The sequence below is a fragment of the Oenanthe melanoleuca genome, chromosome 6, assembly GCF_029582105.1.
Source record: "Oenanthe melanoleuca isolate GR-GAL-2019-014 chromosome 6, OMel1.0, whole genome shotgun sequence".
In the NCBI taxonomy this organism is placed as follows: domain Eukaryota; kingdom Metazoa; phylum Chordata; class Aves; order Passeriformes; family Muscicapidae; genus Oenanthe; species Oenanthe melanoleuca.
In genome coordinates, this window is record NC_079340.1 from 30,498,711 (window position 1) to 30,518,233 (window position 19,523).

At 38.7% G+C, this 19,523-nt stretch overlaps 1 protein-coding gene across 4 annotated transcripts in view; it reads right to left on the reverse strand.

Annotated features, from left to right (window-relative positions):
• Positions 1-2,049: 2,049 nt before the first annotated feature.
• ATE1 (arginyltransferase 1) overlaps positions 2,050-19,523 on the reverse strand; it is a 66,678-nt gene continuing 49,204 nt past the window's right edge. For all 4 annotated transcript variants that reach the window (XM_056495506.1, XM_056495508.1, XM_056495505.1 and 1 more), the window contains exon 12: positions 2,050-5,165. In XM_056495506.1, coding sequence (XP_056351481.1) covers positions 4,987-5,165 — 179 coding nt within the window. In that variant the 3' untranslated portion in view covers positions 2,050-4,986. The remainder of the gene's footprint in view (positions 5,166-19,523) is intronic.

Sequence of the window (19,523 nt, forward strand, 5' to 3'; positions counted from 1 at the left end):
TTGACAGCACCAAAAAAATCTGGTGCTGCTGCAAAGAGGAACCTCAGTGATGGCCCAGCATGGGCAGGACCAACCAAACAGGGTCATGTGCAACCAGAAGGATGAAAATGAGACAAAAGGTATTAAAAACTTCCAGTATTTCAGTATTTACTGCACAGAATCAGTCCAGGGAGCTTTTTAAAGAGATGAATGCACAGTAGGGATCCCTCAGGGGGTGGATGTGTCCTTGCTCTGCTCCAGCCTGGAGGAGACAGGGGAGAAAACACGAACACTTTTGACAGCCCCATCCAGCCTCCACTTCCCTGCTCCTGTGCAGACATGGAGCAGGAAATTCAAAATTCAACAGAGCTCATGTTGGATTTAATTCCTTAACTCATCTTTCTGCCACAAATGCAGTGCAGTGCCCTCCATTTCTTTTTCTGCTCTACAATGCCCCATTGATTCTTCCTGGACAATGACAATCAGATGTCACAGACAAAGGGAAATGAATGAAATCTGACACATTTATTTAAGCCTGCAGTGGACTAAATTATAAATAAATCCTGCTTTTTCTGCAGCACAAAGGTTGCAGACTGACTGTCCCTGTGGACTCTGCTCTCTTCTCACTACTTAACAGACTTTCCAACACTTTCTTTTGTCCTGATAGCAATCTCTCAGCAGGACTTTTGGCAGACACATGTATTGTGTGTCAAAACTGAAGTGGAAATAGCTGATGGGAAGCACAAAAATCTGATGGGAATAGTTATAATAAGGAAATGAATAAACATCAAAACAGTAAAACAAAAAGAAAATATAGTCATAGAGCCAGAAAGCTTCTGAGCTGCTACTTGTCTGAGATGAGCAGTAAGGCCATTTCCAGAGTTAAGATTGTTCTGTATTAATAAAAAGAGCATTAATATATGCTGCACTTAGGTTTATATATTAATTTAATTAAATTCCATTCTTATTTTAATTCTGTTAGAAAACAAAGCTCTCATGAAATGAGCTTTAAATGTACTATAAAATGCATCTAGTAGATTAATTTCTAGAACACTTTTATTTATAAACCCACTGACTACAATTAGCTACATTTAGGATAAGTTACCATTGCACATCTGCTTCTATGATCCATCACTCTGACTAACTTTAAAAATCCCAAACCAAGTGCAAAAGCAATTCAGCATTTTACACTCAGTCTGTGTGACTGAAGGTGCAGCTTTATGAATATATATTGGTACAAGATGTGGCTACAATGCTTTGGGAAGCACTGATGATTCCCTGAAAAGTGATGATTTCTGCCCTGAAAATTGCCTCCACCCTTCCAAATGCAAACTCCTCCTGCAGCAGGGCTGGGACAGAATGAGCAAGAAGAGACATTAAGGCTTGAGTGGAGAGGGAGAGTGTGATCAGGACAGCACTGAAAACATGTCTGGAGGGTTATCTGGGACAACCAGGATGAGAAGGAATTCAGAAACATGTGGCTGATCAGGTGGAGCTTCAGTGATCACCTGGCAAGAACTTCAGGAAGATTGATGGATTGACTCCACAGGAGCAATGGAACAGAGAAAGTCCCACCAACATTTCAAGGCATGCTGGGGCTGGGCTTTGAGAAAAGTCTCCTTCAGGAATCCAGAATTAGCTGGAATTATGCCTCATTCATTCAGAAAATGATGAAATGTTTGGTTATCTTTATGCACCCAAATTTCTGTGTTGCTGGTTTGGCTCCTTAGTTCAGAGACAGGTTTTTGTTCAACCAAGCTGAACTCAAATAAATAGCTAGACCTGTCTAGTCTCCATTTGTGAAAAGTCTCTTTATTTTATTTTACTCTACTCAGAAAAGAAGTATAAATTGTATTTCATGCAATCCCTTCATTAATCTGGCTGGAACTAAAACTTAGTTCAAAACAGATCATGTGTTTGTAATATGATTTTAAACTTGCAGATATCTCCTCTAAAGACTGCTACCCTTTGATGGATTCTTTGATTCTGCTGTTCAGTGGACACTCTCCAGGATAATGACTAATAAACTAATGCAGAAATCACATTCAGAGCCATTATTTCTTATAATAATTCACAGAGACTGGAAATAACTTTATTTTCTACACTTGCAAGTGAAACAGGCCTGCTAAAAAGCAATTACAAACTCAACATGCAGATTCTTGAATTTACTGTCACGTGTCAATGCTGGACATGTGTAAGCTTCCCACTTCTCTCCAATTAAAACAAAAAATGGCATTTTTCAGCACTGGTAACAACTCTGCATTTTCTTACCATCTTCTTATGCTCATTTATCAACAGATGACAGAAAAGGCAATCTTACATTGGGGATTGATTCTCACAAACTGGCTACACAAAAAAAAAACTTTTATAAAACAGTTTGTGCTAAGTTAAATATCTCTAAATTCAATAATTGTCAATGACAATATATTAAATAATATTGTAATAGTGGTGAATTTTCACCTCCACTGAAGTCACAGGCAAAATTTAGAGAACTTCATCCTCAGCCTCTGTCCTGCTTCCAAAAACAGGCATAGAGGTATCAGTCCTCAAAAATACTGCACCAGTTTCCTTCCAAAATAACACTAAAGTGAGTCAGATCTCAGCAAGCCACAGGGGATGAACTCAGTTTTTGAGTTAATCCCAGTGTCGCCTGGTTTTGCTTTTTAATATAAATCCATATTTGAGTTGAGTACGAGCCAGGAGCCCAGGCTGCCGTGGTGCTGCAGCCCCAGTGGAGGTCAGGGAGTGAAAGCACCATTTCAGACTCACAGGAAATGGTCATTTACCTCCAGTGCTCACACTAAGGACAGCTGCAAGCTGTGCTCAGTGTTCAGGTTTATACTTCCCTCACTTGCCTTTAACTGCAGTCCTTAAAAGCTCCCCAGGAGAAACAGAGCATCAGATAAAAGTCTAATCCAAGGCATATCAGTAACAAATATGGGCACAAAGAGATGGAGCTCTCCAGGAACTCTCAGTGGGGACATTAAGTCTGCTCCCTTTTAATTTAACAGAAACTTTAACTTCTCCAGGAGCCCAGCGAGGCTGTCATTAAATGGCTTTGATAACCTTTAAGATTTTGCAATTCATAGTGAAATTCCTCAGTGCCTGTTAACTGATTTTACATCACATAAAAAGGTTTTCTCATTTATTTTGGTTGCAAGCCATATGGGCATCACCACTTTTCAGCACACTGTGTAGGCAGAAAATGTTACACTGTTTGACAGAGTGGTAAAAGTATTTTCTCCACAGAAAGGAATTCTTCATAATAATCTCCATGAGGATTAGTTAGTGGCTCTCCCCATGGCAGGAGGCTGAGGTAAGGCATGGGCAAACTAGAAGGTACAGGGCAAAGAAACTTCTCAGTTCCAGGCAACAGATAAACACACACCAGATATGAGGCTGACGTGAATGACCATTTCTGCTGCAGGCTGGGAGTAGATCAATACCACACAGCCCAATTAATAGAATATAAAATGACTTTTTAAAGTTGCTATTGAAGCTGTAGTATCAATAATATTACAATATTACACTAATTTCATATCAGACAGATACGAGAAACAAAGTTAAATCTGCATTGCAGTTGATTCCCCAAGTTCTTACGTCTGCTCAACATAAAAATTAATGGTTAATAACATTGGCCAAGTGTTTAAAATTAAATCAATGAATCCATGAATGACAGGAGATGTAACCCTCAGAGGGTAAAATTGAATTTGTTTCCTTTCTGAGGGAAAACCACTCACATATCCTTGAATAAGAATCTTTGTTCAAAGGCTAACAGGAAACTCCAAGTTGATTCAAGGTAAATACCAGCCCCTGTTATCCAAGAAGATAAGAAACACAAATGCATTGGTAATGTTACAATGTTGTAATACATTACTGAATTATAAAACAGTGTTATTTCCCCAAATTCCTCCAACTTATATGACTTAATAGGGACACAGACAACGTTCATCTATGAGATAATAAAGTGCTTTCATAAAGGATCACAACTTCCTGTGTTTCCAACAGAAGTATTTACTAAAATGTTATTAAAGATGTTAACCCATGAGCTGCTGCACCAGAAACAAAACAGTCAGTAAAAAAGCAGGAATATAGTATTTAAATATTCCTGTACAATTCTGCAGAAAAAAAAAAAGCACCTGCAACAAAACCCAGCAGTGGTACCTTATGTCTTTTTGTTGTTAGCATAGTTCTGAAATGTGCACTGAGAGCTGCAGGATGAACCCCCTGAGCTCCATTTCACATTAGCCATGTGCATTGAAATACCCACTCTTGTTAGACAAAGGATAAGGCTTATACCAAAAACCACTCTGCCACTTGGCTGCATATCTTTGGTATATTTATAGTGCAACTGTTCTGCTTCTTCTCTGGAGGGGAAGGTTTTCCAAAGCACTGAATCCCCTGCCACTGAGAACCTACCACAAACTCCTACACTCAACTAGGACCTCTGACACCAACTTACTGCTTTAAACAAATGAAGAATGTGCAGTGAAGAGAATTCCTTCCTGTTTTTTACACATACTGCTGAAATAAAATTGTATCATGCCAGAAAGTAATAGCATGTTTCAGTCCTCTCTCAAGATTTTAGAGCATATAAATGAGAGCACAAATTTCACAGCAATTTTTAATGACAGATATCCAAGGTGCTATTTGAAAACATCTGTAATTTAATGATTCTTAATGTAGATTTAGTCAACCTTCATCCCTACAAAATAAAACCCCAAAAGACACCTGTTTTTCATTTTGCTTAGATACTTAGAATTATTCATAATGCATAGAAAGGCTAGAACTACTTAATTAAAATATACTGCAAGCATGTTTCTAAATTTATATTGCTAAAGCCTTGCTGTACTGTAAGATTTATTGGGGTTGGCTTTACACACAGTACCATGTATGGACACAAGCCTGGCTATACACCTGTGTTCTGAGTGGGCACACCAGCACACGACTATGGTACAGAGCATCCAGTGGCAGTGCAATGAAATGTGGAGCCATTGAGGTGCCATCTCAGCTCCTGAACAGCAGCATTCTCTCTGAGCAGGTCTGTCCCACCAGGCTTGCATATTGCTGAACGCTGGCCTCGTCACTTGGCCCCTTCCTCCTCTTCTTGTAGATGCTGTAAGGCATCACGGTTCTCTGGTGCAGCACTCTCACCCTGCCCAGCTCCTTCAGGCGACCTTCATCCACTGCAGAGCAACCACAGAACACAAAGCCAGTTATTTATGGTCTCCACATCACCTTAATTTATGCCTCCAACCTCAATATGCATAATGAAACCCGTGTGAGGTAAGAAATCTGCAGAGCGTTCTTGAATCATGGCTGGCAACAAAACCCAGCCTGCAAAGGAACTGTGTCTGCAATGTGTGGGAAGGTAAAATGGTGATGGGGGGCCTTTCTGACAGCAATTCTACTGCTGTATTTAAATAAACACACTCATTCAGTGCTCCTGGAGCCAGAAGTCAAATTCTACCTGGGAAAAACTCAAACAGAACTGGCCAGGAGAGACCTGTCATTCCAGAACCCCTGCAAAACCCACCACACCAGCTGGGACAAATGTACTAAAACCAGCAAGAAGCCTCCAGGCCGATTCCTGAGGTATGCATCAGGCAGTAAACCACCTTCCCTGGTAAATTCCCCTAGCCCCCATCTGTTTTTCCCTCAGTTACACTGGTTTTTGAGTTTCATTCTAGGGGTTACATGTCCTTACCTAAGTCTGATCCCTGAGCTCTGCAGATCAACAGGGTGAGCAGTGCAATCACTCCCTGGGTGGGTACAACACAATTCCTCTTCAAAGATACACATATTACAGTTAAACCTTATTTCCTTCACACACAGACCTCTTGTGACTTAATTTATCCAGAATCATACACATAAGAGTGTTGTTGAACTAGTTAAAGCTTCCTTATTTTAATGAATCCCATTGATGCTCCTACTGCTGAATAATATTGTTATATAGCTGATGTGTGTCAGAAAACTTTGCACTACAGTGTTAGAAAACTCTTTAAAGAAACTCAGAGAATGTGCCACACATCTGAGCCTACTGCAGGATAAAACAGTAAAATTACTACAAAATAGTGGGGAAAGAAATCTTGGACATTTCTGAACTTTAGATTCAAAAAGTCACCAATAAGAATAAACCTTGAATCTGAAAGATGAGTTTGAGAATAGAACCATATAAATTCCAGTAATAACAGAGATGCTTACTGGAATGTCAATATTTTGGGACATGAACTATGCAAAGACTTCCTCTTGGACCTTCTTTCTGCTTTTAATTAAAGCTTCTTTATGTTTTAAAGGAGGCCATTAAATGCTTTTCTGTGTAGGACATTCTGAAGAACCTGCCCCTGTCCATCCACAAAAATGACCTGTAAGCATTTTTCTGCTGATTGCCTGAATTTAGTATGTGAAACTTAATGAAGGCTGCTTTACCAAGTTTGGAATGACTTCATTACTTTTATCTGTGTTTTGATTCCTGACATGAAAGCACAATGTGTTTCTTAAGACTTAACTGGGAAAACATGGTTTGAAGGAAGAAAATCTGAGTAGTACTTGCTTAGATTGTGCTCCCCACTAATTATTGTTGGCAATTGCTTTAGATAAACACCAAGTCAAAAACACTTTATGGCTTTCTCTCCCTCTTTGAAATCCATCAGGTTTTTGATGTGTGGCCAACATCTCCCTGATATCCCAATAGGTTGGTTTTACTACCAGCCCTTCTGCCTCTTCTCTTACATCCTCCTCCTTCCTGAGAGCTCACCAAGGAAAAAATTTGCAAGTTTAGCTTCTGGAGGTGACACAAGTGTGAAGTTATTTTAACTTCTTAAATTGGAAAGTTTCTATTTACTGCACCTCTAGACTGCCTCCCAGTCTGTGCCCTGGGATGGATTTAGGCCAAGCTGAGCCCGCACAGCTCTGTGCCAAAAGCACTCTAGAGCTGTCCCTACTCACTGATACTCATTGATTTCAAATACTCCCCAAGCCTGATACTGTGGGTGAGTTCATCTTCTGGCTTGCAGTGCTGCTGGCCCCAGATCTGATTTCTTTGAGAGACTAAAGCTACTGTACCTTGGTTTCACTGCAGCCTCCCTGGCTCAGCTGAACTCTGTTCTTGCTGCTCAGCATTTGTGCCTTTCCTCACTTTTACTCATTGCCTCCTTGCAATGAAAAATAACATTCCAAATTTCTACAATGATTACCTGTTCTTCCACTGACCCCTCTCAAAATCAAAGCTCTAATAACAAAAATAACCTTCTGTAAAAGTACTTAAATGTATGTAATTTAAACTCCATCTGTAAAAGAAATGTTTTACTGAGATGTTAAGTATAAAGCAAAATAATCTCAGGTACACAGTTAAGCTTTTAGAGATGGCAAATAGGAACTTGTGTCACCACCATAACAAGTCTGAAAGTTAAAACTCAGCCACTTTTCAGTTGCTGCTGGTCTGGAGGCAACATCAGGGGAATTCAGGAAACTATCCCCTTTAAACACAATTTAAATATAAGCAGAATAAATTTAAGATAATTTAATGAAAAATGAAAGCAGATTAGGCTCTGGCACACTTTAACAAATAAGCTACTCTCCCAATAAGAAAAATTAAATATCTGCTCCTCTTGAGTGGCACATGGTAAAATTTACTTTCTATTCAAGATGATGCCAATTGAATTCTAACAAGACTTCCCTGTGTGGCTGATGCTGGGATACAGCAACAATCACAATTCAAAATGAGACCAAATACTTTATTTAAAAAAAAGTTCCTTGCTGAAAATAAGAAAAAAAACCATCTTTTTATTTCCAAGCTTTAGGGAAGAAATTTTATTTAGTGACTTCCATTTCTGGAAAGACCCTGGCTGACCAGATAGTGGAACAGTATATTAGGGTAATTTTAGTTTTTACTGAATTACTGTAATTACTGAATACAGTACTGTTACCACTAAAAAGTTTTTTAAAAGTTCTTGTTTTTTCCTCCTCACACTTGCTCATTTTTCACCTCCAGAGCTGTTGATTTATTGTAGCCTACAGAAGAGACACTGTCATTTGACATAAAAGATATACAAGGTTTCATCCCTTAATTCAGTTACATCTATCAATATGGTCTGTGTAGATACACAAAATACAGAGCAATCAATTATGCAGATTGAAAGTTCCTGTAATTTTAGGAAACTGGGCAACTGCAGCTGCCAACTTAAAATAGAAATATTACCCTGGAAGTCTCAGAGTTAAAAATACAGGTGAATTCTTGTTGAATAAATTACCTGTCACTTCTTTCTTCTCTCCCCTCTACTCCTAAAGCAGTGAATTATTTATGCTGCAGTTGTCTATTGAAATCTGAATATAGGAAAGATTTCACTTCAAATTCAACCTTGCCACTGTGACCCCATAAAGACTGCAGAGAGGTGTTAAAATGTTCTGTTCCCAGCCCCACAGCACTGCTAAATGGAATCCACACATGGAGGATTTCCTTTCTGAAAACACAAAGTGGATCAGATATGTTGCTAGGTACAAGCAGAAAACAAAGCAAGGAGGAGGAGAGACCCAAAGCCTGTGCAGGCACTGCCCTGAGCTCACACCCACCTTCACCAAAAGTGCCCCAAGGCAGCCTCAGCCTGCACCAAACCAAAAAAAGGGAATGAGGAGCCCCAACAAATTCCCTACAATCCTGATTTCTTTGCACAACCCAAACCAACTTCCCCCTAAAACTACAAGCTCCTTCCCAAGCCAAAACATCATTCTCAAATGCTGATAAGAGTTCCTGCTGAAATACCAGCATGAAATAAGGAAGAGTGATTTCACCTTTTTTACTCACAGCAATACAAAGCTGGACAGCAGTGTGCTTTTTAAAGAAATCCAGAATTTCATGGTCAGGATCTTTTCCTTACAGCTCAGGCATGGATTAGCATTTTTCTAACGTCATTTGGGCAAGCCCACATCCAAAATTCTTTATTCTTCACATGCATTAACCTTCATTATTACTCCCTAATACAAGCTGAAGTGAAAACCAGCTCCATCTGGTCAGAAAGCTGGGTAAGCACGAGCAAAGCTGGACAAGTGAGACTTGGAGTGGAGAGTGAGCTCTGCAAGAGCCTGAGAGCCAACACCACTGAAAAAAGGGTGATGGCTCAAAGTTTCTGTAGGAAAATATCATTAAATTAGTTTTTTGGGGGTGGCTGAGTTGGGCTAAGCTGGTTTTGATCAGCAGTGATGTGGAAGGGCAGCCTGAGCTCCAGCATCCTTTGAAGAAACATTATTTGAAGAAATAATTAAAAGTAAAGTGACAAATTAATTGATTGTCCTATTTTCCAAATAGGAGAAAGGACAATTGCCAATTCCCAAAACAACCCACACTAGACATGGGAAAATATTTCTTATATTTTCTGTACAGGACAGATTCAGAATTAGTAAGAAGACTGAGGACTGGTATTTCTAACTCACAAAAAGAAATTTGTTTCTTCTGCTAAACTCTGAAATTATTCTGGTTTTGATCACATGTTTAATTTTCTTTAAATGCTCCTTCAGCTCCCTGGAATAATGAAAGTATTTAGCCATTATCACTTTTTAATTCTGCCTCCATACTACATAGAGAACCTGGATTTTTTTCCCCCACAATAGCAGGATAAAACAGTGAAAGAAAGGAAAAAGCAAAGAACCAACTCTAATTCAAAAATTAAAATGTTTAAACCTGTGTCACTAACTGAAACCTGTAATTCACTTTGAAAGCAGACATTGAAGGGAATTCACACTATACATTAAATTTCCATTTTTGCTTAAAAATGCAATCTCAAAAGAATTATTTTTACCTCTAAGCATTAAATCCACAGAACAAAAATATGAAGATAAACACTTGACAACTGCTGCATTTCCAGCCCATGGATGTGCTGGGGTTTTGATTATTTTTCAGGTTGCTTCAGTTTTTAATCTTCAATTCTGAAGCATTTAGGATTTGCATAGTCTTTAAAGATGAACAGAATGTTCCCATTTTTACAATCATCAAAGAAAAAAAATTTAAAATTCAATTTACAGGGAGATTAAAAGTTTCATGATACTCAAGCTTTCAACCTATGTGTGAAAATGATGAAAAGAAGCACCATCCCTTGCTGGTTACACTATGGAGATGTTAATTTATATGAGAAACACAACAGCTTTGCTGTATTTTTTTTTTTTTAAGAAAAACTACATCTGGTTTACATGACCTTGTCACAGTTAATGATCAATGATTTTAAAACAAAGAAACTGCAAAAGGAAGAAACACATTAACTTTTCAAATTTTATGATTGAAACGTAGGAGATATTAATTACTGGAAATCAAAAATTATTCCAGTGCAGTCAGAAGCCAAATCTTTCTGACCTTTGAATTTCAGTTCTTACTCAATTTAAAACATAATTTCTTTTGTTCACCAGCAAAGCACAGGAAGTCATCCTCAAAAACAAAAAGGCCAATCAGCAATACCTATTAGTATCTATATTTATATAACAGTGAGCTAAAATGTGCTTTTTCTCATATTGCTTCTTTAAAACCAGACTCATACATCAAGAAATATTAAAGACCCCTCTGCCTTGGGGTACAAAAATACAAACTCAAACCAAAATAAAACGAAGCATAAACAACAACACACAAAAACTCAATGAAAAGAGTTCTTAATTAAAACCAGAAAGCACAAGTCACAAAGGAAGTACAGTAAAATGCTCAGGATATTCTCAATCAGCCAAATCTTTGTAGTTACTCTAAAAAAAAAAAAAAGGAACTTTTGAAACCACTGCTCAAAAAGAATGTTTGTAAGTAGAAAAATGCACCTTTATCAAAACATTACCCATGATCCCTAAAACAGGAATTTCAGTTTTACAGGTATAGGGATCCTTAAATTGGGCAAAGACAAGAAGTTGCAACGAGGGGAAATCCTGAAGGCACCTTCCAACCCAAACTTTTGGGCTTTGTTAACTCCTACAACTGGTTTAGGATGTGGACTCCACGCAGGGGAGAACATGCTCTCCCTGCAGAAACAAGAACTCATTGTGCTGGGACTCCCCTCATTCCTGCAGAAAACACCAGCAGGGACCAGTGGAAAATGTTTCCTGTCAATGCAGCAACTCACAGCAGCTCAGGGGCTCTGCTGTATTTCACAGCTTCTGCCTTACCTGGAAACAATCCCTGCCCGTGCCACAAAAATCCAGCTGGATGTGCTGGGAGGAGATGCACATAAAACAAGATGTGTAAAATTCCTCCTGAGGAGCTCTCATGTAGGACAACTATTCTAGCCTGCCTCAATATATTATCCTGAAAAAAGGTGACTGGAAAATGTGTACTGAAGGGTAAGATTTAAATCATAGAATCACAGAGTCATTCAGATTGGAAAAGTCCTCTAAGACCATCATGACCATTAAGCCAGCACTGCCAAACCCTAATCCATGTCCCCAAGTGCCACAGCTTTTAAAACTCTCCAAGGACTGTGACTCCAACACTGCCCTGGGGAGTTGTTCCATGGCTGGACAACCCTTTGCATGAAGAAATTTCTTCTAATATCCAACTTAAACCTGCCCTGGCACAACTTGGTGCTGTTTCCTCTTGTCCTACCAAGGACTGACACTGACTTTCCTGCAAGGATTTAAATTTTAGGAATGCAGTGCAAAAACCCTAGTGGTACCTGGGAAACCTGTAAGTTAAATGGGACTGACCACTTCCCATCTGAAAACAGCATTCAGTGCCTGCAAAGTCAAGGTACTATGACTACAAAAAAAAAAATATAATCTAGTCAATGGCAAGTTGACAAAGATAAGTTTTTAACTTTTAGATGTTCTTCCAGAAGACAAAATGAAGTAGACACCTCAAAAGAAGTTAAAAGAATCTTTAACACTGTTCTTGATGACTTCAAATATGAGAAATGAGAATGTGAACTGCCAAAGGAGAATATTAACTGCACACCCAGGGCACTTAGGATTTTTTAAAATTTATTTTATTTCAACTACAGTTTTTGGTTATCTAATCAACTTCCAGCCTTCAGTTTAAGTGCACTGTGCACTCAAGGGCCCAAAGCAGGACCACAGCAGGCACAGCTCTGTTCTGAAGGCAGGGGCACTGTGAGATGTTCTCACATTTCTGTGATTCTCTCACTCCTGTGCACACCCTCCCTAGCCCAAGTTTCCTGACTGCAGATCAGAACTAGCAAAGTCAAAGCTTCAGAGGTTCATTCATGGCCTGAGCCATTTTTGATGGACTCCACAGGCATATCTGCTGCCCAGCTCTGATTCTGGGGAGTTTTGTTTGCCCTGAGTCAGCACTGGGGAACCTCACCAAGCTTTCTGCTGCATCAGATGTGTGTCCTCCACACTGGAAGTGTCCAAAACCAGGTTGGACAGAGCTTAGAGCAATCTGGAATAGTGGAAGGTGTCCCTGCCCATGGCAGGGTGGCACTGGATGGGATTTAAGGTCCCTTCCAACCCAAACCATCCCATGATACCATTCTTCTATGAAAAGTACAAAAGTTCAGTACAAAAGACTAAAGTTAGAGATAATGCTTTAAGGAGTTACAGCTCCAAAAAAATGGGAGAAAAACAGCAAAAAAAATCTAGAGGAGCAAAAGAGTTAAATACTATTTGTTAAAATATCTGAACTGCATAGAAGTGAACGTGGCAGAAAGCAGCAAGAGGATCTTTCAGAAAGAAGGACAAAGTCCTCATTAAGACTGATATGTGAGGAGGAAAAAAAACCAGAGATGAGAGTCAAGCTGAGAATTACAAATGCAAACAATTCCATGAAATAGGAAAAATTGAAGCAATTGGCAGTAGCTTATCAGCTAAATAAATCAGATTACAGCAATCAATTTGCTGGCTAAATTAATTAAAACATGGAATGAATTACGCTCCACGTGAGGAGCTGGGATGATGTCAGCTGAGCAGGGATCATTCCAGAAGGTCTGACCCTGGCACAGGTTTCCTGGTGGATGTTGGAGTGTGGCTCAGCACATGCCTGTGGTGTCCCTTCCATGGCTGCTCTGTGCCTGGGCCTAATTACAGCTGTTAACTTTTATCACATTTGGAAACCAGCCCCACATGCTCATTGTCTTCAGCACGAAATAAATCTGCAGGATCGCTCTGCTGGTCCCACATGATTGAACTTTTAATTCCTGCTCTTGTGCTCCTAACACCTTCTGAGGATGGAAAATGATTCCTACAGGATTTGGCACTCCTTACCCTTCCCCACATTCCCCTGAATCTTCCCAAAAAACCCCAAAAACCAATAATTCTGCTGGAAAGCCAAATATCACAACATTTAAAAAGTGCAAGAGTATCTTGAGCATAAAACCATCTAAGAATCATCTCTTCAAATTATCTCTTCAAACAGAACTGAAGTATGCCAAGATATCTCTATTTTTCAAGGCAAGTTCTCAAGAAGAAAAAAAAAGTAATTTCAAAATACATCCATTTGTTTCACAATCTCTATGATGGTCATCTTGGATTAACACATTTTTGAGAATTTTGCAGTCCAAGCCAAAGGTTTCATCAATCATACCAGAAGACAGACAAATGTGCTGCTCAAGGGATGCTGGCTTAGTCTGCTACACATATGTTAAAAGCAGATATATTTAGAATATCAATAAATCCAAACTTTCAAATCACAAATACTCCTTAAAGTTTGCATTTTCTAACTCACACACCAATTTATGTCATGGCAGCTGCTTAGGACCCACAAATTAAGATAATAACATCTCCTTTGTGTTAGAGAAGCACTGCATATGAGGCTAAAACCCCATGCCAGTCATTTCAATTTAATCCAAACAGTAAAAAGTGAGGGGAAAATGTGCCTGGCTACACCTTATTGGCATCATCTTCACTGTTTAAACATCTTGTACACTCAAGGATCACACTGAATTTAGAAAGATGCATTCTGATGGCTCTAAGTGTTCATTAACTTAATTAGAAACAGATAGAAACTTGTAGGATGTGTCTGTTCTAGAGAAGCTGCTAGAAAGAACTGGGATATCTGTCTTTTTCTTGGTTACAGAATTCAAATTTATTACCTATAGCTGTGATAATAGTGGAAAGTTACTTCTTTAGAAGACTTTAGTTCGTGATCTATCAGAGCTTATTTAAACTGTTTCCCAGCTCTCTGTAGTACACAACACTATCTTTTTAAAAAAAATAAATTATAAGCAGAAGTTGTTTCAGAGCTAAGCAGCAATTTCTCCCAAATCAGATGATTGCAGAGTTCTAAACAATTGGTTAAATGTTTTCCATCTGTGATAGTTTTGTGACCACATTTTCATCATCTCGAGAAGTTCAGTGCATTTATCCTTGTAAACATTAATCTGCATCACACCACCCTTATAAACAGGAACATATCCTGGCCTTTGCATTAATCCCTCTGCCTACACCCCAATCCCTCTGCCTGCATCCATCCCACATGGATCCAGCCCCTTGCCAGGGACCTGAACCCTGAGACGTGACCAAAGGCAACCACAGTTCACTTTCAGAACTCAAATATGTGATTGTGGCTTTTCTGTTAAGGAACAAGACCAGCATCATGTTAATATACTAAAATTTTTAAATATATTGTAAAACTAAACAGTCTCTGTACTGGATGGGGTAAAAAAAAAAAAGTCAACAAAATACTTGTGTTCACATACACAATAAATATAAAACATGTTTGAAATATTCTTTGGTAACAAAGTGCACTAAAAATTGTACATAAAATAAAATGTTTTAAAAACACAACACTAGAAATTATAGTTATTGAAATAGTTGTGACAAATTATTTTTCTAGTGGAAGCATTATGCACAAAAACATGCTTAAACAGTTTTGTATAACTGCACACGCCTGTAGATTTCTGGTTTTATTTAAGTTTTATTTACTAGAACTAATAACACTCAGTTGCTTGCAAGAAGCATTATGATACATAATGAAATCACTACTAAGAGGATTCAGAAATTGTTAAACACTGGGATTTTTATATGTATTTTACTACTCTAGCTTACTATGAGCTTACTATAAGCAGCAAAATAGACAAAAATATATCAAAAGATGTATTTATAAAGAAAAGTTTTTTCAGCTAAAAGCTTTAAAAATTAAGTAAAAACATGTACAGAAAGTTATAAGATAAGTACAGAGAAAAAAATAGAAATCTGAAGTAATTTTCTTTAGCTCAGTAACTCAAAAAAGAGTATTCTGCTATGAACTCAGGAGTTCTTACATGGAATGGGTTTTTTATAGAGTGGTTCTTGTGAGTGTGAAGTGAGGATTTTCTGAGCTCTCCATAGCTCTGTGTGGTGTTCAGGACTTTCTCCCCAGAAGGGGAGCTCAGGCACTCATTTTAGTGTTGCTTTGGGTTTAAGTTTTGCTTTATTCTGATGGTTCAGGCCTGCATGTGAACACAAGGCAATTTCAAAGGCTTTCTGGATTTCAACATCTGTTCTTTGTGCAGCCACAGCCTTATCACTGGGAAGCACAGAACAGACAAATCCTCTCCTCTGCATTCCACTGCCTATCAACACTTTGGCTCACACAGCTGCAAAGCCTAAAGCCTGAGTTCTTCTAAGGACTTCCACTGCTGGAAGAAGAAAGGTTTTACTGCTGTGCAGAGGTGGCAGATGCAAAGTCTGGTCTGCAGCAAAGCAAGGACTGGAAGGTGGCTGCTGAATCATTTGGGTTTTTAATCTCTTTAGATGATGTATCCAAATAACAACCTCCCTTACTCACCTCTACAAGTACCCGTTAACATGCTGAAGTTTGAATCCTACCATCACTTATTTCTTGCTCTTGTGAAGCCCTTCTTGTCATTGCTCTACCTCTATGAGCTACTGCAAAATTCCTCCTGTCCTCTTTTTGTGTCTCTGCCAGCCACCACACCCTGATCCCATCAGAGATCCTCACTCCTAAAGCTTCCCTCACTCTGCTTCACTTCATTCCTAGCATCTGCAGGCAGCAATCTAAGTTCTACCTGTGACCATAGGATCCTATCCCAGACAAATTTGCTTTGAAAGAAACTGCTTTGTGTCTCCATATTCTTTATTTCTTCTACAACTCTCTGGCTACAAAAGATATCTCCAGAAACCCTGAAAGACAAGTAAGAAACTTCCTTAGGTCCCTCTCTTTGAAACTCTCCTTCACTGTGATGTTTACAAAAAGGTCAGTTTAGTCTAACACTATTTAGTCTATTAATAGACTATAATTTAGTCTACTACTATAACTGACCAGGAAACCCAGAAGTGCCTCTCTCTCCCTTTATCCCAGCCTTTTGCATCCATCATGATTTCTGTTAACCATACCCTGTGGAGCAGAGTGTCTTGTCTCCAAGAACACACAAAGGCAGAGGAGCCTGTGTTATGCCTTTGTTATGTGCATTTTTTTTAATGTGCTGAAGAAAATACTTTCATTTTAATTAATGTATTCCATTTGATGCCATTTTGATTTCACTCTATTATTAGATCTGCAGGAAGTTGAACAGATGTGTATTAGCTTAGCCAATTTATCAACTTCAGCAAACAAAATGGTTAAGACAGAAAAAGCACTGAAGTGCTTTTGAAGTGCAGCTCTCAAAGCTCTGCTCACACAGTTTCTGCAGACACAGGAAGGTGGGAAGCAGCTTCCACCACTGGGATTGCTGTGGGCCATGACTAAAAATGTGGATAAAACTTTTTTAACAGCCCCATGCTCACCCTGGCTGGCACAAGTACACCCCACATTATGTGACACAGCCATGAACTATGAAGGCTTTGAAGCCACCACTCTCAGACTGGGATTGTATCTGTCCTCATCTGAAGGTGCTTTTTAAACATCTTGACAGTCCAGCACTGATGGGAACAAAGACTTGAAGTTTCCCACTAATTTAATTACCATCCCAAATTTTTTTTTTTTTTACTTCATGTAGATATTTTTCACAGACTTCTCCCAGGAGCAACAAACTGAAAATCTCAGTAGATATTAGAAAGAAAAAACCCATGACACTGAGTTAGTCTAGAAAATGGAAAGTGGAAGGAAAAAAATATTTCCAGGATACCAAATAAATAATTTATAGTTCTTTCCACACTGCTCTTATTTCATGGGTAAAGCTGTTGGGAAGACACCAATGAATTAAAACCCTGAGGAGCAGTTTTGGGAGGAAGTCAGTGGGTGTGGCAGGCAGACCATGCCCAGGAATATTTCAGAAATGTTATCATGTGACTGACTTCTGCTCATCAGTTGGATGTGTTATCAAAGTCACTGACTGCAGAGCAACCTTTTAATTAACTTCTCCTTTCTTTAGCATCTCTCCATCTGTACTTACAGCTAATGGCTGTTAAATGAAGTTCAGCACTATCTCCATTTCCAGACTGCATCAGGATCCAAACCCTCTACCAGTGCATCACCTCACAAACCACTTACTTATCTAAATAAATGCCTGGCCACTTGTTATTAATATCAGAATCTTCATAAATCTCATTTATAAGATGATGCCAGGTCTTCTAAATTCTTCAAAGTGAAGAGACAACAAAAATGAAGAATCTGTTCCAAGGCATGAGTTATATAAATTAATATTTTCTTAGCCTTAAAAAAAAATATACTTTTTATGACTATCTTTTTATTTTTATTCCATAAAAGTAAAGCTTTATCTTATTTAAGAAGGAGCTCTGCAATGTAATGTGTATGAATACTCAAAAATATTTTTCATATTACAGAGGCTTGAAAGATCAAAGCACACAACACACTCTCCTGAACCTGCAACTGGTTATTTATTATGTAAATTTCTATGGTTTTTTTTTTTTTTTAAAGAAGGGAAAACACATTCAAAAATTCAGGAAAATTATGAACACATGAGTTATGTCTCATGCTAATTATGAACAAATTAGTATGAGAGAATATTTCCCAAATTTTCTGCCATTACAGACAGCAATAGAAGTGACTGCTCCATTGCCCCAGGCAGCAATGAAAGTCACACCCTTTCTCCCAGCTGTTTACTGGATCTGGTTATTTATTGCTCTTGGTTTCAATGCTGGAAGTCCCACTCCTGATAAATCATGCCCAACTTAACCAACAGAATTACAGACAGTGCTAGAGAAAGCTGATTCAAGAGGAATAAAACACATGACCATTTGTACTGCTCTTTTTAAAATTCACTGTAACTTCATTAAACTCGTGTTAGTGACTGCTGGAGAGAGCAAAGGATGAGGAAGGGAACTGATTTCTCTGGTGAGAAATGGCTTCCTCTGAGCAGCAACCCAAACCAGTGCCAGAGCATCCCAACATGCAGCTATGTTTTAATTTCCTTAAGCCACAGGACACAAGTCACAGCTCCAGCAGTGTCTGCAGTGAGATATTCTGTGCTGATAATGATGCAAAGCTTTGTTTTCCCTGGTTTCCAAATGCCTGCTATGCCACAGGGATGTCACACCATCCACAAGATGCTGCCCCTCTGCGTGCACGGGGTTATTAACACCTTCACAGGCACCAGCTTAGCACTCTCTCCTTTCTGAATATCAAAAATATCCCAAACACCACTGGCCTCCAATCCTCCCCTTCTTCCTCCTACTTTTGATTTTTTTTTTCTAATTTTATTTGAACCCTGCTATTGTAGTTCTTATAATTATCATTATTAGTGCTTCTGTTGAGCAACCAAGTAACAGGTAGAGAGTGAGGAAAAGCAAGGAACTCAACAGCATTTCCAGAACTTCACAGTCCTGCTAAGCAGTCTTCAAATTCCTTTAATTTATCTATATCCTGCCCTTTGAACAGTTAACTGCCTAGGGAATCCTACTAAACTACAGTAAAAAGTAAAAGGATCAAACAGAAAAAAAAAAAAAAACGGGCAAAAAGAATAAAAAGAATAAAAATGTAAAAAGAAAGAAGTAGCTGCTGGTGACTGCTGAGACTCAGACAGGTAAATCTGTGTTTTGGTGTCTAGGAACAGACCACAGTGTTACATGCTCTTGAGCTGAACAATGCACACATCTCTGAATAATATCACAGCCACACTCAATTGTTACTCACAGAGAAAGAAAACTTCAGGAAGAGGATATTCAACAAGTTGCAATTAACAAAAGTTAAGCTATTCCCTTTCCCCCCAAGCAGCACACCAAGCATGGTCTAACACAGCTCCCTTGGGCCTGCCATTGGCCCAGACAGTCAGCAACTAAAGCAAAAACTTGTGCATTTTTTCCATTTGATTGCCTTGTTTTACAGTAGCATCATTGTATTGTGCTCTGGTCAGTAGCAATCCCAACCAGTCAATGCTGGTAAATCACCAAGTACCTATTTTACACAATGTGTAAAACTATGTCACATTACATCAAGATGTTTAAGGTGCTTCTGCTGTTTATTGTGCTCCTCACATCCACTGACTGTTAAGCTGAATGTTTAATTGATTGTTAAACTAAATCTGCCACTCTGCTTCTTAACAAAAGCATCTGATGCCTTTCAGCTTCTCCAGTCTTTCACTTTCCTTTGCTGATTCCACTTTAATTCCTTTATGCATTCACCCAACAGGAATGTGAGTGAGAAACAATTATTTTATTGGTTTTGTTAATGCCCAGAATAGCAAATATAATTTGAAAAAAAAATCTGAAAGGCAGCAATATGTGTT